The sequence below is a fragment of the Embiotoca jacksoni genome, unplaced genomic scaffold (genome assembly GCF_022577435.1).
Source record: "Embiotoca jacksoni isolate LCO1_2020_lvr unplaced genomic scaffold, fEmbJac1.0.p SCAF_20, whole genome shotgun sequence".
Classification (NCBI taxonomy): domain Eukaryota; kingdom Metazoa; phylum Chordata; class Actinopteri; family Embiotocidae; genus Embiotoca; species Embiotoca jacksoni.
Genome location: NW_027185341.1, coordinates 1,391,119 through 1,418,647, shown reverse-complemented (window position 1 = coordinate 1,418,647; position 27,529 = coordinate 1,391,119). Strand labels below are relative to the sequence as shown.

Genomic DNA, 27,529 nt, shown 5'->3' with positions numbered 1-27,529 from the left:
CGCACATTTCTTTCTCCCTGTCTACAGAGACGAAAATCACATTTGATCCAATTTGATAACAGAACTGGGTCATGATTTGAGAAATGTTCCTCGCACCACAGCAGGGACGCACACACAACACACACGCACAGACACACAACACTTTCTTTGCCAGCTTAGTCTATGGCCTGCCAGCAGCTCCTCCGTTGCCAATTAATTTGATTGGGCGTTAATCACATTATTTATGGTCATTACGAACAAGCAGTCTTCTCAGGCGCTGCACTGTAGACTCAAATGAAAGATCTTCGCGTGCTTGAATGATGTGGCCGCGAAAAGAGACATTTTCTATTTGGATGCATAGTTTGTGAATTTAGGTGTGAAGATACTCAACGAATGAGGTTAAAGTGCAGATTTTCAGCTTTGAATTTACAATTCTTAGCGCACGGCAAGGAAAAGTGAGTGGTTGAGAATAATAATACAAAAAATAAAAAAGTGATGTTTTTCCTTCGTAGTGTTCTGACCGATAAAACAGCGTTGCTTTATGGCTTTATGTGGGTCTGTTTGTCGATACGTTCACGACTTTGGCCCAGAGTGAAACATCCCGACAGGTATCGGATTGATTGTCTTGAATTATTGTATCGACTCTCGCGGTCTGCAGAGCACGTCTCCCACTGATTTAGGCGACATCCTGACTTTTGAAATGAGAACGAAAACATTGTATGAAGGCCGGAGCTTATTCCAAACGTCCAAAAACGCCACCACAAATAAACAGAGGGACAGAACTGAACCTAGTTAAGAGTCGAGCAGGTAGACAAACACGATCCAACGCAACGATCTGGCAACTGGGAGATGAACAGGCGGTTCTTTAATGTACGCAACTACTTGATAACAGGGTGGGTACGGAAAGCGGCGGGAAATTAAACGATGGCAAGGAAATAAAGCTACTGAAGGTGACGATTCCAAAACAGAACAGGAAGTGACTGCACGGGGTCCAAAAAGGGCGTGACGCCACGAGGTTGGCATTTGGTTTTGTTTGAAAACTCTCAACAACTGTCGGATGGAGTTCCGTCAGTCGTTTACCCCTTTATGATGAGCTGCTGTGCCGTTTTCCATTCATCTCGAAGGTCGGCAGGTGAAGCTAGGAATTTAGTCGCATTTGAGTTGACCATGTGTGGTGGATTTTTTTTTTTTGGAATACTCGCATATATCCGTACCCTCAAATAATAATTGGTGAGGTTGTTCCAACAGGAACGGACATCAGGAGGTGTTGCACTTGAAATCCCGACATTCCAGTTCAAATGCGTCAAACTTCCAGTTCTGGTTTTCCAGTGGTGAGAGCATTACGAGGTGAAAAACTATTTGTACATTTTGACAAATGAAGTGTTTTGAGGTGATCTTTAAAGCTAAATAACAGAGAAAGGGAGACCCTTCAAGAAATAATGCCACCGAATTAAAGCCGCAGCGTGCCTTTACTGAAAACGCCACGAATCACAGAAACAAAAATCTTCATTTAATCCTGCTCAGCCATTTTTTTTTTTTTTTTTTTTTTTGAACAGAAAAGACCAAAACACAGCTTCAGAGATCATCTGACTTTTATTGAGAGATGTGAAGATCACAGGACAGCTAGCCATGCAGAGAACTAGCCTGGTGGTGTCCATTGAGGTGATGTGGGAGATTCACCTGGTAATAACGGATCCTGAGCCAATCTTGGTTCTAGTTAGTGACGACGATGTTTAAAGAACGGCATGGTGCAGACTGAATTAAGATGGGCACTTTGTAAAAGCTCAAGTCCGAATTGAAATCTTTGCAAAAGCACGGGTATACAGCGGACACGCGTACACTGGAAACAAGCGGAGTACAAAATAAAGTGAGTGACTAGAACTGTGTGCATAGTATTTGAAAAGATTTGTGCTGACGGGGATAGATGTTAATTTAGCAAAGAGATGCATACATACACAGGTAAGTAAGATAATAAACGATAATCTCCTGTAAATTATAACTGTGAAATTAATGCCCTTAGTCGGCTCCAGCCGCAAAACCTCTGGTCAGAGTGCTATTCAGAGCCAATATATACAGTATCTTTATAAGGCTATTTACAAATACGGTCACATTTGTATTTACAGTTATTGCCACAATAAAAGCAGTTCATCACCACCTTATTGTTTATAATGACGGAGCAATAAACCAAATCTTGCGAGGTGATTTTTTTTTTTTTTTTTTTTTTTTGCCTCATAATCAACCTTTTCTCACAAAAGTCTCTCCAAAATAGTTGAAATCAATAACGGGTGCCGGGAGGAACGTTAGCCACCATTCATCAAAAACGTCAGAAAAGTGTTTTTCAGCCGAAGTTCGGGCACGTTGATTTCCGAGAGACAAAGTTCGACAGCCTTCACCCCCCCCCCCAAACAACAACACCGAGTTTGGTTTCAAATCGGCCGTCTCGATTGTTTCTTTGCTCTTCATCAGAAAGCCGAGACGTCGCGCCATCCTGGCATCGGCGAACAATTACCGGACGTTACACACAGACAAGACGACGCTCAGAAAATCGCCGGAGAGATGTCTGAAATACAGAAGAAAAAAAAAAGAAAAGAAGAAGAAAAAAAAAAAACAACTGCGCGCGTTATGACTTTCATTTGATCAAAATGCAGCGGAGGAGAGTTAAATTGTTGCATCGCGTAATAACTGAATCATCGGGAGTGACACGTGTCCGCGAATCCATATTACAACGGCAGAACGTGTGCACGTCACGAGCTGCAGCCTGTTCATAAAAAAAAAAAACAACATAAAACACCGTTTTATGCCTTTAGTTGAATCTACTGAACCCGATCTGTTCCAAGGGTTTGAAAAAAAATACAACCAATCAAAAACGTTTGTTTTTTTTTGCACAAGCGACGTCAACAAACAGCTGCAGTCTTTCACAGTCGCTTACGTCCGTTTTAAAAAAAAAATTTTTTTTTTTATCTAACACAAACAATGAAGCAACGAAATGTCCTTTAGGCTTGGGGCGTGCCTTGACATCATAATAAAGTAGTCCTCTCTCCTTTGTCGCAAAGCGCGCACGGCCCAACGGAGATGGCTAAGTGAGGTAGCCAGACTTCCTGCAGGTGTACCCTCGTCGACATAATGCTACGTTTCTCTTGCGCGTGTTTATAAAACCGCGCAAGGTAAAGTTGTGCTACAAGAAAAGTAGCTCTGAGAGATTCTAAGGGAGCGCGTCGTCCGCGTCCTTCAAGTCTTAAAACCTTCGAAAGTCTTCTGCAGTAAAAAAAAAAAAAAAAAAAAAAAGCAAAGTTGTGGGCTGTCGTCCGCCCAAGCTGCTAATTCGCTGCTACTTTTTTTTTTTGGAGGGGTTGGAGGCGGGCGGGCGGGCGGGCGGGCGGCGGTCAGCGAGGTGTCGGCCAAACACTCCTGAGTATTCCTCCGTCACGGTGAGCTCTCGAGGAGACGAGTGCCGACGTCAAATTTCGAGCAGATAACTCACGGGGACCAAGCCTCTCTTCTTCCCGCTGCTCAGCCGGAGGAAGTCGTCGGTCTCCTCGTTCTTCCCCACACAGATCTGTAGAGGGGGGGGGGGGGAGGAAGAGGAGGAGGAGGAGGGAAGAGAGGAGCGCAGAGCGGGAGGACGGGCGAGTGACATTCAGTAATGCGAGAGTGTTTTTTGGGAATGAGGGGGGGAAAAGGGAGCTGCACTCAAAGCCGAAGCATGCCGTCCTCTGTAATCACAGCAGTTCTCTGCATTCATTTGCATACGTTTTAAAAATGCACTGTGTGTGTGTGTGTGTGTGTGTGTGTGTGTGCGTGCGTGCGTGTGTGTGTGAGATTGTGTGTAAAGGAAACACTGGGAGTGTTTTACGGTGTTCACCTGGGCCTCTTTCACAGTCATCTGGCCTTTGTCTCGGTTGCCGTGGAAACCAGTAGTGACCTTCCACACCCGCTCACCGGGACGGACCCGCTGCACAAAGTTGGCCGGGAAAAATCCCACCTTGTCTCTGCTTTTACCCTGGTGCGTGCACACACACACACACACACACACACACACACACACACACACACAAACATTTGGCCTGTTAGCCTAAATAAACAGATATTTTCTGGCCTTTTGTGGGGTAAATAATATGGGAAATTGTTGCTTTTAATGTCGCCTATAGCGTAGAAACCTATTATGCTGATTGGTTTTGAGTTAAATTCCTCCTCCACGGAATATAAGCCTCCGTATAAGCCTTACTGACAAAAAAAAAAAGGGAAACCTCTGCATTTCCATCATCTGCCTGCTTGTGTTTCAACACAAACCGCAAACCCAACACGGTAAGCTTCCACTGCAGTCCTCGACGATCCTTAGCCGAGCCGACACCATCGCAATCTTCTTCTTGTCGTTTTTGTTTACACGGCCAGCTGCCTCAACGCGAATCACCGTAACTAAACTGAATTTGAATAAACCATCACAATTAGCAACAAAGTGAAAAAAAAAAAAGGAAAAAAAGAAGAGAGTTTGGAGTTTTTGTTCCCTAATTAGTAACATCACCGCTAAACCATAAAGCATTTGTATTTGTGGGGCACTAATCCCTTCGCTATTCTCTGCAGAGACTTTGTCGCACAAGCACGCAAAGCCCACGGGTAGCGAAGTCACATGACTCCAAATGAAGCCGTTCTGCTTGTGTCCACATGTTGGCTCCCGGCATAAAGAAGCGGCGTGTCCGCAGCGAAGGTGAGGGTCGTAAGCTACGGTTACTCTTATCAAAAATAAGCTGCAGTACTGTTTGTGCACTCGTACGTCAAATCGGTCGTTTTACATAAACGTACACAGATCAAATCAAAAAGAATTCCCCCTTACTGGTTTTTAAACCGAGACTCTTCACGCCCCAAACACGACCTTCAGAAGTGCAGTTACTTCGCCGCCTTCCTATTGAAGTGGATATCTCGGTACTTTTCCCCCCCCCCCTTGGTGTGCACATCCGCTCGCCCTTCGGTCTTCGTCGTCTCCGAACAGCTCCGCTTTGAAAAAGGAACGATTTCTACCGACTACCCGGAGGCCGACAACGTCGACATCCGGAGATTTCTAATATTTTTATTCGCGTGAGCACCGGCTCAGTAAAAAAAAAAAGAAAGAAAAGGAAATGTGGCGCTTTTGAAATGTGCGGTAGGCGGACGGCGCTTCGGTGCGTCCACGTCGAAAGATTTTCTTTCAAAGCTCACCTTCCACCAGTCCTCGTTGGAGTCGTCTGTGACTTGAACTCTGTCGCCCGGCCTGCGGGGAAACGAGACGATCAAACAAAGCGGAAGGCGGTTATTTAAGCATTTTTTTTTTTTTTTTTTTTTTTTTTAAATCACAATTCCCCAAACTGCACCATTTAAAATGATAGTCGGTCATTTCGGGAAATGTATTTTCTTGTTTGCATCAAGGGAGCGTTACGAAAACACACCTCTTGTTACATCCCTATTTGAAATATGAAGCGTACAGTCAGCAGCTGGTTAGCTTAACAACATAGAGACTGGAATAAAAGGGGGGGGAAGTGTGTTTCCAAAAGGAGCTGCGTGATGGAGCCACTGCTTCCTGTCTTAATGCCGAGCTCAGCCAGCCGGCTACTCCTCTGGATCTCTATTAGGTTTATACAGTCAAGACGGGAAAAAAAAAACACATTTTTTTTTCCTCCCCTTAATAGAATAGTAACATTAAAGTAACACAATGGTGACTGAAGCGGTGGGGCACTGATGAAAGGCCTTGAATTTGCAGCAGCAACAACAACAAACTGAGCTGGTTGCCTGTGGCAACATTCCTGGAAAAACCATAAGCAGTGCGCAGTTAGTGATGTGTTTTCCGTGGTTCAGTGATTTATTTTATTTTTTTTTAAATTTGCGTCTCGTACGTGGAGGATATTTTTCACGATTTCTTCTCAAGAACACCTTTAGACATCTCGTACGTTGTTGGGGTTATCAGAAGATTCTGCTACTCCTCACTGCGGGACGGATGTTATAATATGTGCTTTTCCCAACTTTTTTTGCCGCATGCAACATTTCTGTTGCACACTTAATGCAGCTGTTTGTCCTTCCCGGCCTCCCATCAGCGCTCTCCCCCTCCCCAACCCAACCCAAACCCCTCCACTCCCCTACAATCATCCCGCTGAGGGGACAGATGGCGCGCGAATGTCTCTAAATCTTTTAGCGAGATGCGCACGCTTCCTTCCTCTCACCTGCCTACCGTCATCCACACCAATGCACACATACGGCCACACAAAAGACATTTGACTGACTGTAGTTCCAAGTCGTTTTTCTCCTGAGGCAGGAACTTGTAGAGCGCCACGTAGGTGTGAATGGAGTGAACTTCTACCCGCTTGGGAGTCTGCCAAAAAAAAAAAAAAAAAAAGAAAGAAAGATTTAAATATCATTGTTTGCATGTTTGTCATATTGAAGTCTGAAAGCCAGTGAAAAGAAAGGAGAGTTTGAAAAGAACTGACGGGAGAGCTTAAAACCAGAGAGAGAAATGCTGACTACACACCTTCAGGCTGACCCTGTCTTCTGAATCAGCCTTCTCGCTTTCAGGAGGGGTGAGCACTGGAGGAAGGAACAACGGACGCAAAGAGAGAGAGATGGGAAAGAAACGGAAACAGAGAGGGATAGAGAGTACGCACGAGACAAAGAACGGTCACGGGTATATAAAAAAAAATTAAAAAAGAGAGAAAGAAAGGGGGGAACGAGTGGGGAGAGAGAGAAAAGAAGAGAGAGAGAAAGAAAGAGAGAGAGAGAGAGAGCTCTTGTCACTTTGTGGCAAATAGAAGCAAGAAGGCAGAAGTGAAGGTCATTCACTGTAAAGTGGCAGCAGTACAAACAGAGATGATCCCTTCCCCTGGGCCTAAGGACGGAGAGGGAAAAGTACTGGGTGTACACACACACACACACACACACACACACACACACACACACCCTCTATACTGTACTGTACTTTCTGTTCATGTTGTCCTTTGACACTTTAACATTTAGCTTGCATTGCTCTTTTACCAGAAACATGTCAGAACGTGTGAAAAAAGCTCAACGTTTGTACTTTTAAGCGCTCCACAATATGACGTAAAGCTCCAAAAAAAGACACCCGAGACCGGTTTTTGCCTCAGCGCCGATGTGTTGTCGAGGTCTTTCATAACTTGAATTTGAACAACTTATCGATGATGATGATGATGATGAAGCTTCGACACGACGACACTTTTAAAGGAACAGGTTGACTTTTTGGAACGCACGCAAAACAACATTTGCTTTCTCGCTTACGAGTCAGAGAAGATCGACGCCAGTTTGGCGTCGGTAACGGCACACGTGAAGTTACAGCCAGCGGTCGGTTAGCTTAGATTAGCACTTAAGACGGCAAACGAGGGGAAACGGCCAACCCAAGCGGCACAATCCACCTGCCGGCAGCTCCGAAGCTCACATATTAACACGCTGAGTCTCATTTCTTCAGTCTCTCCTGTTTTATCGGGTTCACGCGAGAGGACTCTTTCTTGGCCGGTGACAGCGACTTCGCAGTGACGCCCAGACACCCCATAACGTCAAAGTTTGCCCCGCGTGCGAGTTTTCGAAGGTCTAAAACAGGAAGGAAATTAGTACTGAAACAGACATGTTTGAGGTGGGTGCAGTAAAAGTGAGAAAACCAAAACCATAATTTGCAACTCTAAACCACAAATAGAATTCCTAAAATGACCTGAAATCAAAAATTTAAAAAAAAAAAAAAAAAAAGTTATGAAACAGTGTTCATCATGTCAGATGTCAAACTTTGACAAATATTATCGAGAAATAAAAAAAAAAAAAAAAGATTCAACTTACTTCCTGGGATGTGTTCCTCTTCCGCTATCGGCTGGTTTTCTAGCTTGTCTTGCAGTTTTTCCGCCTGAGATGAAGACATGGTCGCGGCCAGCAAAGTCAACAATATTCTTGGCAACGACGAACGTCGACGTGAATTTATGAATGTATTTCACGCGCGCGCGTGTTTTTCTACCTCGTGACAGGGGGACTCCGAGATACTGCTGAAGCTGGAGCGACTCATCTGAGCCAGCGACGTCCCGTAGCGCAGCGCCTCGTACACGGGGTCCACGATGACGTCGTCCGCCTCTACGCACAGCCGGACCAAAAAAAAAACAACAAAAAAACCACATGAAACGGAGAAGCAAAGGCACAGTTTTATAGGCGAAGACCTTCTGACGCACAGTGGCCCGTCAGGCGTCGAGGACTGAGGGCCACGGTGATCAGTCATCCTGGAAATCCACTCGTTCGCCGCCGTGATGAAGGGGCCAGCGGTTTCCGTCACTCACCCTGGGAAGCGGGAGCCTCTCTGACCACGCCCAGCGGATCGACGGTCAGCAGAGGAGAGCTGAAGTTTCTCTTAAAAGCTCCGGTCTGACGTGTCGGGAGGGACGGGCGGCAGGGCGGAAGAGAAAGGGAAGGACAGCGGGAGGGAGAGATATTAGTTGAGTTGGAAGAAAAGAAAAAAAAAAAAAAAAAAAAAATGAACGGCAGATGTTCTCTTTTTCTGTAAGGCGATACCCGTGCGGTTTTAGTTGAAAACGTTTAAGTACGGATGAACTCGATGGAATCTTGGGTGGGGGTTTTTTTGTTTTGTTTTTTTCAGTATTGCAAAGAACTTCAATGCAAATCTTTTACATTCGCCAAACACTTTATCGGAAAACGTTACCGGATTGGATGGATTTTCTTCGGCCCGTCGTACAGACCAATCAGACACAATTAGAGTTGTTGTTCTTTACATTTGTCCGCATGTTAGGAACACTACAATATGGAGATATAATTACAGATGCATTACATCTACATATACACGCGAGCATTTTAGGAAAATTACAGTAACATGTTCTTTTATGTATCCTCTAATGTAAAGCTTTTCTGTAATAGAGATGTTAATTCATTTATGTTTTGGTACTTGGGTGATAGTGATGGTGTTGTAAATTATATTGAAATATATTCTGGCTCCCCTTTGTGTGCAAGGTAGGGACAAAATATTTGAAACGCCAATCAATAATTTTGCCACACCATGATACCATTTATCTTAATCTACACATTCCCAACAACGTCAACAGAAGAGTATGAGGTGTGTAAAATTAGATGCGAGATGGATGTCGTATTTGGACAGCATTACGTTGTCCACCGTGAGTTTGAGACAACAGGACATTTTGTCAACCACTAAAGCCTATTCTACATGGTGACCCCCCCCCCCTCTCGTCCCTTCTTCTTGCTCCTAAAAATAAATTATTGTTGAATTTTCTTTTCATCTGGGTCCTTCAGTTTATGTACTCATGATGAATGAGCAGGCTATTGCCAGTTAATACATTTTTGACAGAAACACGAACCTGACAGTAATCCATCAAACTCTAATCACCTCATTTTATAGTCTATTAGAGCTATAAAAAAAAAAAAGAAGCAAAAATGAACCCCTCCGACGTACTTCTCCGTCTTGACACAACATTTCATCAGATAATGTGATCTATGGATGGATTTTTGGCACTGATGGTGGCAGTAATGAACTCGCTTAGTTTTAAATTTGGGTTTTCTGAAGAAATGTTCCCAAACTTTGAACTATTTTTTTTTTTAATATCACATGGTCTGTGTATTGAGGTACCACAAAGGTCTGTCTCTGTCAAATTAAAGATCGACCGGTGCGGATCTGCTACTGTACAGCTTCGATATACGATTCTATATTTAGCCCAAGGAATTTGTTTAGCTCCACTGCATGACTCAGTCCTGTTTCTTTGACAGAGGGGTTGTGATGAATGCGTTCTGTGTTCTGAAAATAGAAACAGCTTATAAAGATAGTATCTGGGCTTTATTTAATCTCTGTATCTCTTCTCTACTCGCGTCTGTTTACATTAAATGATACTGTCCGTGATGAAAAGAACATGTCATCAGGAAGATGTCTTCATTAGTTACTAGTGCTTCTTGCGGTCAACAGTATCGAACAGCTTAACTACCTCTAAAACAGAATTATTAAGTTCGTGAATAAAAAAAAAAAATTTAAAAAACTGTTAAACTTGACGCGTTTCGTCCAGCCTGACCTCAATCTAGCATATACTGATCAATAAGTTACCCTTTGCCTGTCAACCAGAAATGCTGAGGGTTTTATGCAATTTTGAAACTTTGGTGTAATGTTTGAATTTTTGAGCACGTTAACCATCCACAGTGTCTGATAGTCAAGATAAAAGAATATCCTACTTATGAATATAAATGAATCTAACAGCCATGACAGATCTTGTAAGTATTGACCATCTGAAAAGTACAAAAGTCATCCAAAAGTTAAATATTGCTTTAAGGTAGTGAGGTACCACCAGTGCAGGACTGATTGACTGAAGAGTGTGATTTTGTAAAAGTTTTATTGTATTTTTAACCAAGCAGACAATTAAATTATAGACAAAAAAAACAAACTCTCAGACATTCTGGTACTCACATTAATATCTGCACTTTTGTATATTGAATATTTTCTCTTGGAACGAATTTTTTTTTTTTTCTCAATGATGTCTAAAATGATGTCATTAAACTGCTCGTGGTGTCTGACCAACAGTCCAAAATGCAAAGATATTCTCTGCAGGTCTCTGAAAGTAAAGACGGCGGACGCTTCACTTACCGTCAGATTATTCTGATTGATGAGAGACAATTGGCTGCAACTACTCCTCTCTCATTTCAAATAAACTGATGTGCCTCGGATCTGCAGGATCACTAACCTTGAATCTTTGCTCTTACGTCAAATATCCCAACACCAAGTATCACAACATACTGTAACAGTGCTGGTGACAGTGCAGCATTAACTGGACAGCCTTGAAGTTTAGGAGAGCAGACAAGCTGAAATTTCCCACTTTGCTCAGTTGAGATCACGACTGGACCCAGACTGCTGGAATATGACAGAAGAGACTCACACATATTCAAGTGAGGATGGGAGTGTGCGTGTGCATGTGTGTGTGTGTGTGTGTGTGTGTGTGTGTGTGTGTGTGCGTGTGCGTGTGTTAAGCTTTCCTGCAGAAGCAATTATTTTGTGCAGTGCTCAGCAGGCCCTGGTCAAAAAAAAAAAAGAAACTGTAATTCATCTTTAAGTTTAATTAACATTGATTAGTAAAAGTTTGTCATGATTCCAAAGTAATTTAAAGCTGCTTGATTCTCAAGACATTTTAAAAGCAATTGGTCATATATCGATGCACTCAGCAAATGGGCTGAGAATGAGCGAGAGGAAGGGCGGTCATCAATATTTCTTTCTTTATTTTTAATTAAGTGACTTTACATAAAGACTGATGCAAGTTTTCTTTTGCCACCGTTATTAATAGCCAGCGGTGGAAGAAGCAAAAGAAACAATAACACTCATTTTCAGACATTTTGAACATATACTGGGTATCTAAAGTAAAAGTGCTTGTTGCCCCTTTTGTAGCATTTTAATAATACATGATATTTAAAAAAAAAAAATTCTATAAGTAAGCAGTATTTTGAGATCATTTCAACTACTTTATATGATGATCAGTGAATTTTACGCCACAAAAAGTCTCCAACGTACAAAGTAATTATGAATTTTTACCTTTTTTCTGAAGAAAATAATGACATCTGTTCATCTAGTTAAATTATTTCGAGCTGTTATTTCTGGGTTTTTTTTGTTTTTGTTTTTTAAATCAACTTGTGTCAAGAATTTTTCCGGGAATAAGTGTGACAATATAGACTCACCTGTACTAATAAATCAATTTTTTTTTAAAAAAAATGACACCTTATCCTGCAAAATACATAAAACTAGGTGGCTTGTGTTTAAAAAAAACTTTTTTTTTAATCCTTGTAAAAAAGAAAATGAAACATTTACAATTCAAATCAAAAATATTGATGAGATGGAGATTTTTTTTTGCAATGTTTGCATTATGTGAAATACTCATTTAAAAGTTGAATATTATATTAAGTACAGTGCACAGTACCTGTAAAATGGACTTAAGAGTGCAGTAGTTGAGAGAATGTACTCAGTTACTTTCCTTCACGGTGAATTATTTACTCCATACAGTACCGGCACTGATAAATTTAATATTAGTCACACGGAGATGGTTTGCTCCTCCTGCTGCTAATGGACAGTCTGCTCTTCCCGCCTGCAGCGAAGCGCCTCAGTCTGCCCTCAAGTCATCCCAAGAGTGCGGCTGCTCGCTCCTGCTCAGAAAAATCAACTTTTTCCTTCCATCTCTAGTCTACATTTCGTTTCCATTTCAAACCTGCATTTTCAGTATGCCTCAAATTTGAAATTGCACCCAAACAATTACAGTGCTTTAATCCCAATCTAAATTATACATTAAATCTATTCGCGCCAAACAACTTTGGTTGAGTGATCCCACACATGTTAATATACATAGATGGAGCCTCAAACTCCATCCAGTTTCAGTAAAAAGCCTAATCCTTGCTTTGATGAGTGCGCAGTGATCGAAAAGGACATTGCCGAAAGCTTGGCGAGAGCCTGCCGTGTCATATCCTCGAGGGATTGTGTGCGCCTCAAACACACTGAATTTCACACTGAATTAGACAGACCAGCTGGTACAGAGAGATATTGATTTTCCAACAGGGTTGAGAGGGGAGGAAGGAAATGTAGTGGCCAGACAAGAGAGAGGAAGAGAAGGAGAGCGTTATGCGAGAAGAGCAGCACATGCAGGAGGAAGGACAAAAAGGCCGAGTGAAAAAAATGTTGGGAGGTGGCCACGTAAACTTTATCAGTGTCATCCTCCTCAGCTTTTTGTTCCTGCTTTGGCATTTATAGTTGGGAGATAATTTGATCCCACTGCTACCCTCTCGCACATTTCCAGTCTCAGTCTACGTTGCAAAGCCATGGCCGGTCCGTGTTCTAATTATAGCCCCTACCTTTTTGTCTTTGCTGGTCTGAAAAGGGCTTTATCCTCTTTTAACAAGACGGGGGGCTTTGAGGCTAAGCATATTACCAGGACTACAGCCTATGCCAGCTCACTGAGAGACACAATTACAGCATCGAGATGCTGTTCAATTCTGCTGACACGACACATTCTGGGTTAGCCCCCCCCCCCCCCCCCCCCCCCCACAGAGAACGTGCACATTTCCGGTAAATTTTAGACAAGACATGCACAAATGCAAAAATGCAATTAACTGCGTGACAAATATTTTTGGCCACGTTAAGCCGGACTGCTGGGAGATGACAGCAGCAAAAGAGCAGAGCAACTGAGGTACACTGAACTTAATATTATTGATACAAAGCCAACCTGAGCAGTGATTAAGCATTTTATCCTCATGAGTTGTCTCCTCTAGTTTGGCAATGTGCCCTTCCACAGGATAATAAAATGTAATAAATAGCTGTGGATGTGTCATTTGTTAAACGAGCTAAGTGCTTCACAATTGTGAAAAAAAGAGAGACCGAAACGAAAAACCGAAGCATCACTGTACCGTTCATACAAATACTGTCAAGCCTAAAATTAATATTTTATACATTATATGTATGCCAGTGCCAAGGCTGCAAATGCAGTTACTTTGGTGGAACATCTGAGAAATGTGTTTCACACTCCTGTTCACACCAGATGACTGAATATCTCTTGAAAGCCGGATATCATGTCTGCGCCGCACAAACTTTGTGTTACCGTTCAGTTTACGTGAACCGTTGATAAAGGTGCAATGAGATGTCCGTCTGATCTCTTACCTTGCCATTACAGGGCTGCTGGGAGAGCTCAGAGGAGCACCAGAGGTGAGCCGCCAGCTTGCAGGCTTTGCAACGCAGCCCCTGCTTGGAGTTCCCTGCAACGACACCAAATAAGAAATTCGGTTTCATCGGTTTGGCGGATGTAACCGGTGGACCCGATTTACATAAACAGCACAGCTGAGAACTGTCAGCAGGCAAATAGACCTGCAAAGCAAAACAACTCCCAGAGGACAGAGCCGGCTGTCAATAATTTTCATTGGGACTATTTTCTGCCAAGCAAAATAGCCGCACGGCAAACAGTCCGCAGTACGATTTTTTTTTTTTGATGATCTTCAGTCCTTTTAAAAAAAAAAAATTAAAAAAAAAAAAGTGTTTCATTTGAGTAAAGCAACAGTAGTCTCAAAAGGAAAAACCTCCAAAAAACTACTTTGGTGCGCTGATGCTGTGTGAGGTTTTAACTGGTGTCTTTAGGTCAGGTGTTGCAGATAGCTGTACAGACAGGCACGTTAAAAAAAAATCAATATGTTTAAAATGCTAACATTCAACTATGTCAGGCTTCTTACTGTGTTACTTACCTCCTAAAACATATTTATTTCCTCCATGAGACTGATACAAGCAAGGAAAAGAAAAAAAAAACAATGCATCAAAAGAAACAACAGAGCATGTTTAACTTCAGAAGAGTTATTCATAGTAACTCTATATATATACACATACATACATACATACATACGGGGCCAGGTAAGTGCAACAGTTTGCCCACCTTGGATGGTGTGTTTGCATCGCTGACAGTTGGTAGGCCTACGGAAGACGTGCTCCTGGAAACAGTGGGTCTTGACCTGCTGCATCGGCGGGGCATGAGACTTTGGCTGGGTCTTGGAGGTCACGGAGAGCGAAGGACTGATGGATGGGGAGTGCGACGACAATGAAGGGTTCGGGCTGATAGAAGGGGAGAGGGAAGGAGAGCGCTCGTAGGCCAGGGGCGACTCGGAGAACGGGGGAGGAGATGGCGGCGGCGGCGGCGGCACGGTGATGAGGGCCGAGGTCGGCCGCGAATCGCCGTTGGCCCGCTGGAAAAAGTTGTCCACGCTCTTGCTGCGCATGACCGATTTGAAGGACAGGGAGCGCTTCAGCCGCTGCAGCTGGAACAAACAGTGAAGTTGTTGAGGTGATTTCTACAGTGAGGGGAGGACGACAAATTAAAAGTAGGTCCCGGAGAACCGAGTTCTCGGAGCGACACGCCCATCCGAGGACGTCGGAGCAAAGTGATCAAAGAATACAAAAAAGTCTTAATAAAGGTCGAGGAAAAAAAACAAACTGTCTTCTCAAATGCACCAATGTCAATTCACCAGGTCACAAAACATTAACATTGATCAAATGTGAGTCTAATATTCATTCTGAGACTAGCACTTATTTTAGTCTCCCCCAAAAAACAAACAAACAAAAAAAAAACCATCTGCCTTGTTAGCTGCTACACGCGCAACATTGTTCACAGGATGGTCATATGCTTTGTCTGGGTCTCTTGGTAGTGCAGGCTATGCAGCATGCAGTGGGTTTTTAGGGCTTTTTCACTACAGTCAGCTCCCTGCTGTGGCAGAAAACATGCTCTGAAAGTGGTGAACCAAACCAGTGACCGTGGGCCAGAAAACCTAAAGAATGACCTGAGGGCAGCTAAAAAATAAAATAAATATTTTTTTTTTTAAAAAAGCCCCCTGGAGCTCAGGGGAATCGCTGGGCTGGATGATAACTCTGCATTTCTTACTGCAAGCAACCATTTTCACAATGCGATTCATTTTTTTAATGGAAAAATATGAATTATAGAGGCTTTAAATGTCATCGTTTCTTAATTAGAAATAACTAATTAGGAATTTAAACAAAGTTTTCAGGGGCTTCGAAGTCGTAAGTGATGACGACTTTAAAAAAAAAAAAGCCGAAACATCCGCCCTTTCTTTTATTTATGACATTACGCGATGCAGGTACAATTTTAAAGTAGGAATCACAGAGGTGGCTTTCGATATGACAAATACAGAAGGTGTCCAGCTCGAGGGAAGGTGCATCGAAATGAGTCTGTTAAAAACAGTCTGTTGGCTCTGCCCTCTGACTGTCCTTGCCCTGCCACGCCGACTTCTGATACTCCATCTCCAGCCGCCCCCCCTCACCCCTCTTTCCTTAGATCGCAAATTTGCCTTCCCTTGTGTATCCACACAAGTCAATACCCCTTAAAATTCATGTTTGATTAGTTTTATTGAGCGGCCTGCACCTTTGCTTTTGATGCAGTCGGTGATGCACGGCGAACGCTGGGTTTATCTCTTAATCTGCCTGCCTCCATTTCCATCTCCACTGGCTTTGCCGTCCGTTGCTCTCGGCCACAATAAAGAGGAACTGATAATAACAAGCAATTACGGGGACTTTGGAGTGATGGGACCCAATATCTAGAAATAATAACTGCTGTGGACTCGTACATCAAGAGAATGGCCCGGAGAATGAGGGCGAAGGACGCAATAGGTCTCCGAGACCGAGGAGCACCTTCCTCGATGTGCACGGAGCTCATTAGCCGGTCTGCGTTTGTGACCGAGTGAGGAGACCATTTTCATAACCAGAGTGGTGCCTCAAACTTCAAAGTCGTAACCGGATTTAATTCTGGATTCATGCTGCCCGTGCTCTTCTTTCCGTTTGTAGCTGTGTAGCAAAAGCCGATATGTCTTTCCTGAGCGAGAAAAAAAACAAAAAAAACAAAAAACAGCAACCCAACTTAAAACTGGATAACTTCACATCACAGTTTTCATTTATCTTCATGTGCGGAGAGCATCCTCGTCATGTTTATTGCGTCTCCGAAAGCCACCGCGTCACCTGCGCGCACTCCGTCACAGAAAACTCAATCAAAAGCATTGAGCAGGTTCCTTTTTTTTTTTCTTTTCTTCTTCTTCTTCTTTAAAAGGCACAGATTCACAGATGCCAATTAGTTTGAGTGATGAAAGGAGTCCTCCCTGTTGACCCATTAGTGAGTTTCCCTCGTAAATGTTTTCTACAGGGAGCTGAGTCCATGCTTTCCTTAATGGCCTTTTCTTGGCTTGACTGGTGGGCCCATCTAGTAATGGATGTTCCTTTCTATTAGATTTTTAACTTGTCTGACTTTGTTCATCTTCTCTGTAGTGAAGGCCTGCCTTTGCTCCGGGTCCAGGGGAAATGGAACAACTTCTTCAGGAACAAACCAGACAACACATGTCTGGTGTCGTCAGTGGCTTAATATATCTCACTGGGCTTTTAAAGAGATTTAAGAGACAGACACAAAGAGGGATTTAAGGCTAATGTGAAAATGGAAAAAAATAATAGCGCGTTTAATGCCAAACATATTTTGTGAGTTGCTTTACATGGCCAAATAATCATCGAAATTAGGCACCACGACGCCGAACTACGACGGCGTACTGACACGAGCCAGCACTTTAATATTTACTGAATCTCCATTCAAATCTACGTGGTGTGTGGAACGGCATGCATGAATGAGTAAGATGGAAGGTGGACTAGTTATTTAAACCATCGCTTTTATCCAAGCCTCAAACCTAAGTATTGTCAAAAAGCTAAGATGCAATATCGGCAAGAAACGTCCACGTGGTTTGGTGAAAAACATTGTCAATATTTGTGGAACAGACATCAACACGCGTGATTGTCCTGACTTTTTGAAGAAACAGACATTCAAGAGAGTTAAACCTTCTCGTTCGTAGGAATCAAACAATTTTAAACGGCCGATAAAAATCGCTCAGTATTACTCGGCTATATCCTCGCAGTATCCTGACAAGTCAAATAAAATAAACTCGCAAGCAGTTGCACTTCCAATTAAGGGAAATTCAATACTACAGCAGAGTATGACATTACACCCAAAAGCAGCAGGAGTTTGAAAAACAATCTTCACTGTTTCAATGTCCTCGTGCGTAAAGTAAGGTCCATAACAAAATGGCTTCCCCAGTTTGGTGTGAAACGGTTTGGCGGGCCCGGCTTCAATCCCGTCAATGCCAGAGCCTGTTGTCCAACATCTGCAACTGAGCTCACGAATGCTCGCGGCTAAATGGGATCAGGTTACGAAACCCCGGGTTCGCTGCTATTTCACGACTGTTCTGTCCTCTAACAGGTTGCATAACTGTGCGCTGCAGACGGCACTTACTGCACAATACAGCAATACACAACCCAAGAGGGTTTTGGTGCTGTCCATCTGATTTCAGCGCGGTAAAGCCGACAGAGTCCACAAAGCATGTTGGAGGGGCACCGATCATAAAACCAGCGATTGACCTCGGAATATTTGGCGTGTCGACTAAAAGAAGCTCTAAATGGATACCGCTACCTTCATTTAATTGATCACAGTACGCGTTCTGTTGAAGCAACAACATGATTGCAGCTGCTCGAGCCTCTGAAATTTGCTCGCTGCAGGGCATCACGCTGCACGTGCACCACCGCACTTGATTATCGCTTCCATTTTTTTTAATTTTTTTTTTTTTCATAAAAGTGCGGCAGGAATTCTGTTAGAGCTGCTGGTTTGCCGTTTGAGACTTTACGTTTTCTGACATCCCGTAACAACCTCCCCTGAAAACAGAACGGAAATCAAAAGCTGAATTCTAATGAATGCAAATCTCCACGTTTCTCCATGGCACTCTCGTGTCTCTCCGCGAGGTTCTGAAAAGTCTATTTATGGATCACAGAACTGGAGACCTATTACACCGTGAACTACTGACAGCAATTAGCTCATCGCAGAGCGAGTAGTGTGGTGCACTAGAACAGACTGTGCGAAGAATAAAAAGTAAAGTACGTGGGTGGTCGAGGAACGTGAAGGAAAAAAAAAACAACAACAACAACAAAAAAAACCACACAAGTAAAACAGAAACAAGAGGTGCAGAAAAGAGCATATGTAAGAGAGGAGCTGAAAACACCACGCCGCCACCGTCAGCCCGTCTCAGCCTTGTTCTTTTGCCGTTTGAATACGAGCGCAGCGGTGTTTGGTGAAGGCGTCTATAAATAGGCTGTTGTGGGGAATGCTTTGATAAATTAATTATTAAGGAGGGAGGTGGGTGTTCAGACGAGACGCCTGCGAGAGGCAAGAAGTCATCCCGCTGCTACCAAGATGGAGTTTTCAATACAGTCTGCCTTGCAACACCGAGGTGAAGCAGCGAGGCGTGTGGTGGGCAACGGCTTCGTAAGACGAAGAGGCATTTCTCTGCTGAAAGGTTGCGGCAGGGTCAGGTTGTGTTTGTGGCCCGACTGAGCGATTGACTCGTCTGAGCTTTTATCTGAACTCCTCCGTCTTTACGTTTGTCCGTATGGTCTTCTGCCCTCACTAATGTGTTCAGGTGTGCAGCGAGCTTAAAAACTCGTAGAATAAAGCTCGAGGTCAGTGGACAAATACGTTTGATAATAGTGATAACATTATAAAAAAATAAAAAAAAAAATAAAAGAGAAATTCCATAAACAAGAGTTAACCCAAAGAACATATAACGGCAAAACAGGATCATAAATGTCTGGACTCGCTGTCGGATTAGTTGGGATTCAATCAAGTTTCACGAGTTTAACGTCAACGTCCAGTATCGAGTAGAAGTGACAAGAGTAAAAATAGATCGCGCGATGGGGCGTTTGTGTGCGTTCGGGCTGCGGGGGGGGGAAGTGGGAAAGTTAACAATCGGGAACCTCAGGACTTTCAAATTGGGAGCATTCACAAAACGGGCAACGCGACCGGCACTTTGTTTCCGCTTCCAGAACACAGAAACGTGACAAACAACCTCGACGGAGTCCGTGGAAACCAACGCGGGGAGGAAATGGAGCTCAGGGTGTCGGTGTTACATGCACACGGCGTTCCTGCACGTTACGCCGTGCTGTCGTTTTAACAGGCAACGCGGCGAGCTCACCGGATAGGCCGAGGCCAACTGTCGAAGCAAGCGACATTACCCCGTCGAACTTCAAGCGCTGCACGAGTGGTGCGCTCGACGAGCGAGGGGACTGCCGGGGAGCACGCCGTGCGAAACGCTGCCAACAGCAATCTTTTCCTCTCCGCGGGCGGTCCTCGCTGCCGCGCGGTCGGCTCGTCCCGCGGTGGCGGCCCCCCCCGTTCCCGTCGGTGACTCAATCCGAGGTCAGCCGGGTGCAAATTCATAAAAACGCGGAGCTTTTAAAGTCGTATAAAAGTACACGTAAGCACTTACTCCGTCAGGTTTATGGAGCGCACTTTGGATAAGAAATGCTCGTTTTATGCTTCGGTCTCGCGCCCGACAGCCGCGTGCGCCTCATTACACAGCAATATGCTGTTACGGCACGTCGCGAGCTCCAACGGCCTGCCGGCCGGTGAAACGTGAGCAGGTCCATTACGTTACAATGCAACGTTCACGGCTCTTAATCCCCCCCCCCCCCCCGCAACGCCGACGTGACGCGCGGCGCGTTTCGGCACATCTTATTCCCACGCGCGTGTTTGCCGGTTGTATCACGGTCTTACTGAACAGTTTAGATGACAGTGTGATGTGTCCGCAGTAGCACACGTTTTAAAAATCAGCACTTTTTTTTTTTTTGGGGGGGTGCGGGAGTGTTTGTTTTACTCCTGGTCTCCCGTCTGTCTGCGGAAACCTTATCTGCCGTTGCGACACAGTTGAGCCGTTTACTCTCCAGAGTCTTGCCAGCTTCTTGCACCGCGTTTGCGTCGGGACGTCCCTGGCAGCTCGCGGCATTCAGAATGTTACGGAACGCGGCCGGGCCCGCTCCGGTTTGGCACTCTCCTTGCAGCGACCCGAGCTTTGGATCAGAGGTTGACCTCGTTAGGCATCGTTCCAGCTGGACCCATTGTTGAGGTAAAAAGTGCATCTGCTGAAACGACCTTTTGCGCGTATGAAAAGGGGTAACGGCTCACTGGACAAGCCGCACCGCTGGTCACAAAGGGCTCGGGAACCAAATTGCCAACTTCCTGAACCCGTGCAAAACTCGAGCGTTTCATTAGAGGAAGTGTCAGCTTCCCTCGTATCAACGTCTTTACATTAACCAGAATTACCAAGCGGTCGAAGTGGCCTCTGTTGTACAGTTGCAGTTCTACCCAAGACCAAGAGAGGATAAAAGGTCCGCATTGTTAGTCATGCCCACTGATTATCATTAAAAGAAGTCACGTTCAGGTGTGATAGTATTTACTTTGATGTGAAGCTGCCCTGTCCCGACGCGTCCTCACCCCCCCCCCCATCTCTCCCATCTCTCCCATCACTTCCCTCAGGCCCACGCATTCGATAGAAACTCTTCAGAGCTGCCCGCCACAACCTGTCCACCAGACGTCCTGAATAACTTTCCCACCCGTCAATACACCCGGGCGATAAAACCATCCTGATTACGGAAAAAAAAAAAAAAAACACCCTCTCAATAACATTGATATAATAATGACTAATCTACGACAGATGTATCTGCTGTGCGTTAAGGTCTCAGCCCTCCTCTGTGAAATCACCATGTTAGGCTGTGGCGACAGGGTTACGGTGCCAAAACCACAAAATGAAAAGATGTTTTTGGAGAAGCTAAATAGTCAGATGTCCCCACAAGATGAGCGAATTACAGTGAAGAGGAGAAACAGTTGCTTAAGGGGCTCATCTCAATTTTACCGACCCGACTCATTTGACTGTCACTCTATTTATTACCCGATGTAAACTTTATGCAAAGCTCGGGGAAATTTGACAAAAATGTAAAAACAAAAAAAACTTTAACCATCTCCCTCAGCCCTCTTTAACGACTTCTCTCATTTTCCAGATGGTAAAGAAAACGCTAACGTTACACTAAACGTCACTACCCTGGGTAAAATATGAGGCATGAATGGAGGTAAATGGTTCCATCCTTCCCTGCTTGTGGCGTTCACAGCTCTGCGCGTGCCTGGCTGTTGTATGACGGGGCTGTTTCTTAGTGATCCACGCAAGCAGACTCCGCCAACCCACAAGCTGCCCGCCAGACTGCCGTAAAAGAAGCTTGGATTTTCCAAATCCAGCCGTTTAAAGAGCTTAGCGACACAAGGCGATTTGCAGTTAACATTAGGTGACAATGGCTCTTTGATGTTCATACAGTGGTAAAAGAACTACACTTCTAGCAAGTTGGTCATCTTTTAATACATTTTATACCCACTACAGCTGTATTATCGTAAATGCCACACACACACACACACACACACACACACACACACACACACACACACACACACACACACTGACATGAAAATGTGATCTTTTAGATACACGAGAAATCCTAAGCAGATGCCCCGTTTTGAATTTGAGCATCCTGATGTCGATCTGTATTAATGTCCATCTAAAGGAGTCAATACTGAGTCAGTTAACTGGTTTCCATACAAGTTTTTTTTGTGTGTCATTGTCCAACAACATACGGAGTGCCTTCGTAAGTTATGGTGAGTCTATTCAAATAAAAGATTAGAGAGAAACATGATCGTTCATATTTAAAGCATAACCTTCTTTGCTGGATAAACCAGCCTTGGAGAGCAAGTCAGGTCTGTCTTTTTTTTTATTATTATTATTTCAATGCCAGCAGCTTAGTAGGACTACCCTTTTGAGAAGTTGATAAAGTCACATCATGGTTGCTAAGCAACACGAGCAACTTATGGATGATCATTTGTTAATAATGCATAGAGTCTTCAGTGATATGTGATATATGTAGTTTTTTTTTTTTTTTCCCCTTTTGCCATTCAGGAGTTCAATATCTGAACTATCCACCCATCCATCATCTCCAGCCCATTTCAGCAAAGGCAGATCCACCCTGGAGAGGCTGCGAGTCCATGACGGCGCCAACACAGAAAGCCAGACAATCAATCATGCTCGAATTCACACATACGGCCAATTTAGCATCACTACGCATCCATGTCGTTAGACTGGGAGGAAGATGGCGCACCACTGAAGAGAAGAACTATCCGTGACAAAACTATTCCTTCCGCTACATTACGGCAAACAACTTTACATTTGAAAGAGAAGATAACCTCGAAGTTCACTGTCAGTGAAGCAGCGACCCGAAGTCGATGCTAAATAAAGTCCATACTTATTCCCATCCGACTCCTACCTTGACACTGCACATGGGACTCTGCTGAATCAGCAGCCTTTCTGAACTCAATCAAGGACAGTAATCCAATGACTTCATCATTGATCAAAACAATGCTGGGTCAACACCGAATACGCAAGCACAACGGTGACACTGTGAAGAACAAAAAGTTGGTTGATCAGCTTGCTTTATTTAATGAACAAGACCGTGACGCCGATCTTCTGCCGCTGTAAATATCAGCGTTAAAAAAAAAAAGGTCAGCGGGACAAGTCAATCATTCTGGCAGGCGACACGCAAACATATCACAGTCTGTCAGAAACGAGGTGAGTGAGTGATGTGCTCTCCTGCCGACAGCGAGGCGGAAGAAACAAACACGAGGAGGCGGAACAGCACGCTCTTACACTTGTGTGTGTGTATAATGGTTTGTTTCATGAGCCGCAAATACTACAAAGACCGGCATCATAAAAAGGACTTTGAGAATGAAGGAAAAAGTTTTGATCACCAATTGACAGTTCAGCCGACTAAACTCCGGTTTTGCATTCACCGTCACTTGCCTCTCTCTCGGTCCTCTTTTTTTTTTTTGCTTTCGTCCTGATGCGTGCTCTCTTACTGCCGGCAGGACTCGCTGTTTCTAAAATCAGCTGTATGATTTCGAGCACCCCGGCAGCCGACAGCAACCACTCACCTGGAGCTGTGGAGGAAGACGACCATGCAAGACAGAGCAAGAGCTGTGGTTAGGGAAAGTCACGAAGAGAAAGATGAGGACGTAGAGGTGGAAAAGTTCATTTAAATGGGGAAAAGTAAATAGGAAAGAAAAAGGAAATGGATATGCTAAGGGGGGGAGGGGGGGGGCAATAAATGATTAAGATGAAGAGAGGAGAAAAACTGATAAGGGTGTTAGTGAGAGGAACAGCAGAAGCAGGAGAGCTCGGAGAAGTGATTGTGAAGGTCACCAGAAACCGTCGGCATCATTTCACCTCCATAAAAATGTCTTTGCGTTTGCTGAAAATGCGGTGGGCCGTGCGAAGGCTCTGCGGACCGGGGCGCTGCAGCACCTCGCATTATCAGCGTTTACACCCGCTGTCGTTTGGGAGTATTAAACGTTATGTGGCGGCTAAATCTGAGAAACAACTCCCATTTCATCCATTACCAGACAAAGTGGCGCTTAAAAGAAGCGTTTGACATTTTGGGAAATGTGCCTCTTCGCTTTCTTGCTGAACAGCTGATGAAACGATCAATATCACTGTCATATCAAAAGCTAAATATGAAGTTACAGCGAGCAATTTCAGAGGTGCTTGTAGGATATAGTTTGGTGATTCTGGTACTTTTGGACGTAACGAAGTCAGCGCTTTTCCAGTTTCCAGTCTTTAGGCTGAACTAATTGCCAAAGAGTCCAGAAAAATGGTCATCAATGACAGATCCGGGAGGCCTTAGAGGCCTTTACAAGCCGGTTTTAGGAAGCCTCACAGTCCTCGATGTGTCCATGGCCACACTGCAACCCTGTAAAAAAGGAGAAGCGAAACAAGAGTCCCTGTAGCTTCATATAAAGTATATAGACAAGACTAGTATTGATCTTCTCATGTAATCCTCGGCAAGAAAGCAATCAAGAATACATTACTCCACGCAAGATACTTGAGCGACATGTGCGCCAAGTGATTAGAGAGGAATGATAATATTTTCGGAGCCATCACCTTGCCCGTAGGTGGAGGAGGTGGAATAACTATTCATTCTCTGACGCAGCCTCGATTAGAAGCACTCTGGAAAGCTGGTGGGCCCACTTAGCACTGTAATAAATACTCTAAAGAGCTGAGGGGCGGTGGAGGGACGGAGAGGAAGAGGAGTAAGGAGACCCGATGAAGAGACGAGGAAGATTGCAGAGACAGGTTGGAAGGGGAAGGCAGAAAGAGACGGAGACAGAAGGTGGGAGGGGGGGGGGGGGGAAGCAGCAGGTAGAAATCGTTGTGAAATCAGTAGAGAACAGTGAGAGGATTGAGAGTGACGTGAAGAATCAAGTGAAGCTCTAGAGATACCCTCAAGCAGATTACTCTTGAAGAGACCGCGGTCGTAACATAAGATATGGTAAGATAAATTCAATATCTCTCTCCCCTTTCCTCTTCGTTCTTCTCGTCTGGGATGCGAGGCAGCCGCGGCCGCCAGCAGGGGCTTGGCAAACAGCAGAGCTACATGGCTGACGCAGCTTGGAGGATTGTTTCCTCCCAGTTCCGTTTTGTCTGGACAACCATTTCTGTGAATTATGACCCAGCCCCCAGCAAGACAGAGCAAACATCTGCTGCCTGATTGGCTCATAAATTCACGCAGCACCTCACTTCCCACCATCCATTGTGCTGTCTGTAGTTAAATAGCAACAACAAGAAGCCGGTCCTGCCGGGCTCGTTTCATTCCCCGTGGTGATGACCAACAAAAGACAACCATCATGTGGTGGGTGATAACTGCTCCAATCACGGCTGTTGGTGGAGCTCATATGAAAATGTTAAGCAATAAAAGCGATGCAGGAGATTTAGGTCAAGCCAGGAAGAGGAAATGCACCGAGCAAAGATTCACTTTGAAGCTCAGCTCCACTTTTTGTCAAAAGAAAATCCATCAGCAACGGCAAGTCAATTTATTTATTTTTTTTAAAGAGAAGAGTTCAGGATTGAACTGAGGTTTTACACCTTTGGATTACCAACAGAGCAGGGGAGTGATCCCGAGGCCACACAACTCCAGGACGAGAGCTTCAGAAACACTGTTTTCTAGTTTGTTCGAGGAACACGCAAAACTAAAGTAAAAAATATAAACCGATATGATAAAAGCCTTAATGCGGGTGCTGCGTTACTTTCTGATCACCCACCTGGGCGACCCGATAGCCGGGTGGTTAGGGGGAACCTTCCACATGGAAGCAAATGCAATTCGGAATAAAGGCAAGAATAACAACAAATATAAAGTTTCATGATTTATATTCTTTTAGTTTTGCACTTTTTTTTGAAAATAAATTCTAATTAGCATGTACCTAATTAGGTAAATCCTACTGAGTTTGTAAGCCTGGTGGTACCTAGCAACTATGGCAGCAAAAATGTAAAAAAAACAAAGGGAACAAAACAATAACAAACCAGGGAACAATATTAGAATAAGGCTAAACGTAGGCTTGGAAAAGAGGCAATCATGTCAGTCATTTCTTATGGAATAAGGTCCTGAATTCCAGCAGGGATATCAGATTCATCAATTCAACCTTATAACAGGCAGAGCCTGATCGGTCGGTCAGTCATTACAAACATACGCTGCGCATCCAAACCGTGTTCAATTGCTCTCAGTGCAATCATCATAAAAGATGCAACTGGACGAGTCGGAGCCAGCGAATACAGTCAGTTTTTTTTTTCCAAAACTTTAAAGCTATTTAAGGGTTAATGAAAGATTAGACATGTATGTATGTAGACCTTTCCAAGTGGCCAGAGGAGAAAACAAACATACTTTCCTCCCAATCCCCAGTTTACTGACAAGTGATCCGAGATGACTGTATGTTGCAGATTCCTATACTAATGTGTGCGATGATATAATGCACAGTATTAGCAGATATAGCACAGAAAAAGTGCACAATAAGTAGAAGTACAGTACGAGGGGACAATAGGAGCGCAACGGCTCATTTTTGACCCGGGGGGGGGGGGGGGGGGGGGCATTTGCCATCCAGTTGATGGTCCCAACGAGACAGCATGGCCAATATTATGTAGCCTGCAACTCCTCCATTGGGACACCGGACCTCAGATGTTTTACTGCGTGTGATATGCACGCAGTAACATCCTCCTTTCACTTGAGCTGAAGCCCAGCTAAGACACAGTTTTCAAAGCTTCCTTCTTTACCCGTCATCTGTATTATGTTTCCGCACAACTAATGTGATGCGATTCAGGGATAATGGCTGTTTTTCCATCACTGTTTTGATGGGAAAACGGTGTCTTTTCTTTACTCGTTTTTTTTTTTTTTTTTTTTTTTTATTTTTTCCCCCGATGATATTTTGAATAGCCATATCCCTTCCACATGTCAGAGAAACCTCTCACGCACGTTCACGCAATATCTGCCCTCCAAGTTTGAGGTCAGGCTAGTTAGAGGAATTAAAGCGGCTTAGGAGTTGTTACGCAAGACCCGCGGCCACCACAGAATTACTCCGGTTAGATATAACAGTCATAATTTACATTAAAAAAAAAAATAATAATAATAATAATAATTAATAACAACTCAAACTGACAGACCACACGGTTGAACAAAAACAACAAAGCAAAAAATATATATATATAAATAAACAATTCCTTCAACTGGAAACCTAAACATTTGTTTCACCGTTTTCCAAACTCCCGTATTTACTCGCGCGTGTCGTTTACCTTTGATTCCGTTTGGCTGGGCACGGTTGGCTGCGGTCGGTGAAAGTCCCGGTTCTGTGGCTCGTTCTCCTTTTCGCTGATTTCAGTCATCTCGGTTTCAGAAAAAAAAAAAAAATTCTCCTTCCGACAGCGACACTCGACCGAACTGACAAGAGGGACGAGGGGAGCTACGCACGCAGAGGTTTGAACATCGCGACGGTCTCTCGTGCGAAGAGGTAGGGCCAGTTTTTTTTTTTTTTTGGGGGGGGGGTGCTTGTCAACTCACCTTTCGCCGGCTGCACCCATTTAGGAATTCGCTTTTGGGTGCGAGATATTCCGTCGAGAAAGGGGGGGCCGCTTTTCTCCACGTTCGGGACTATGAATTGAAAGTGAAATAGGTTTGGCGGAGGAAAAAAAATATCCCGTAGCTGCGGTCAGCCTTTGTCGGTTCCGTCCACTTCTCTCTGCTGTCTCGCGCCTCTCTCCTCCACACCGGCCAGTTTTTGTTTTTTTTCTTCTTCTTCTCCCC

At 44.2% G+C, this 27,529-nt stretch overlaps 1 protein-coding gene across 2 annotated transcripts; it reads right to left on the bottom strand.

The window, feature by feature from the left end:
- Nucleotides 1-1,559: 1,559 nt before the first annotated feature.
- On the bottom strand, nt 1,560-27,529 carry LOC138201911 (SH3 and cysteine-rich domain-containing protein 2-like). Of its 2 annotated transcripts, none has more exons than XM_069155498.1 (11): nt 27,022-27,529; nt 14,385-14,763; nt 13,625-13,719; nt 8,268-8,352; nt 7,955-8,067; nt 7,783-7,846; nt 6,473-6,528; nt 6,228-6,316; nt 5,173-5,224; nt 3,842-3,979; nt 1,560-3,535 (listed from the first exon to the last, which is right to left on the bottom strand). In XM_069155498.1, the coding sequence occupies exons 1-11, from the start codon at nt 27,109-27,111 to the stop codon at nt 3,437-3,439; spliced, it is 1,260 nt and encodes a 419-aa protein (XP_069011599.1). In that variant the 5' UTR covers nt 27,112-27,529; the 3' UTR covers nt 1,560-3,436. The 2 variants fall into 2 exon arrangements, with proteins under 2 accessions (XP_069011599.1, XP_069011600.1); XM_069155499.1 differs by having other exon boundaries at nt 27,287-27,529.

Bases quoted from the DNA above. Each gene is read 5' to 3' on its own strand.
- LOC138201911 (XM_069155498.1), bottom strand. From the start codon at position 27,111: ATGACTGAAATCAGCGAAAAGGAGAACGAGCCACAGAACCGGGACTTT. The intron at 7,847-7,954 runs GTAGAAAAACAC...TCTTCATCTCAG, and splicing joins CGGAGTCCCCCTGTCACGAG to GCGGAAAAACTGCAAGACAA. The intron at 6,529-7,782 runs GTAAGTTGAATC...TCCTTCCTCCAG, and splicing joins AGAGGAACACATCCCAGGAA to TGCTCACCCCTCCTGAAAGC.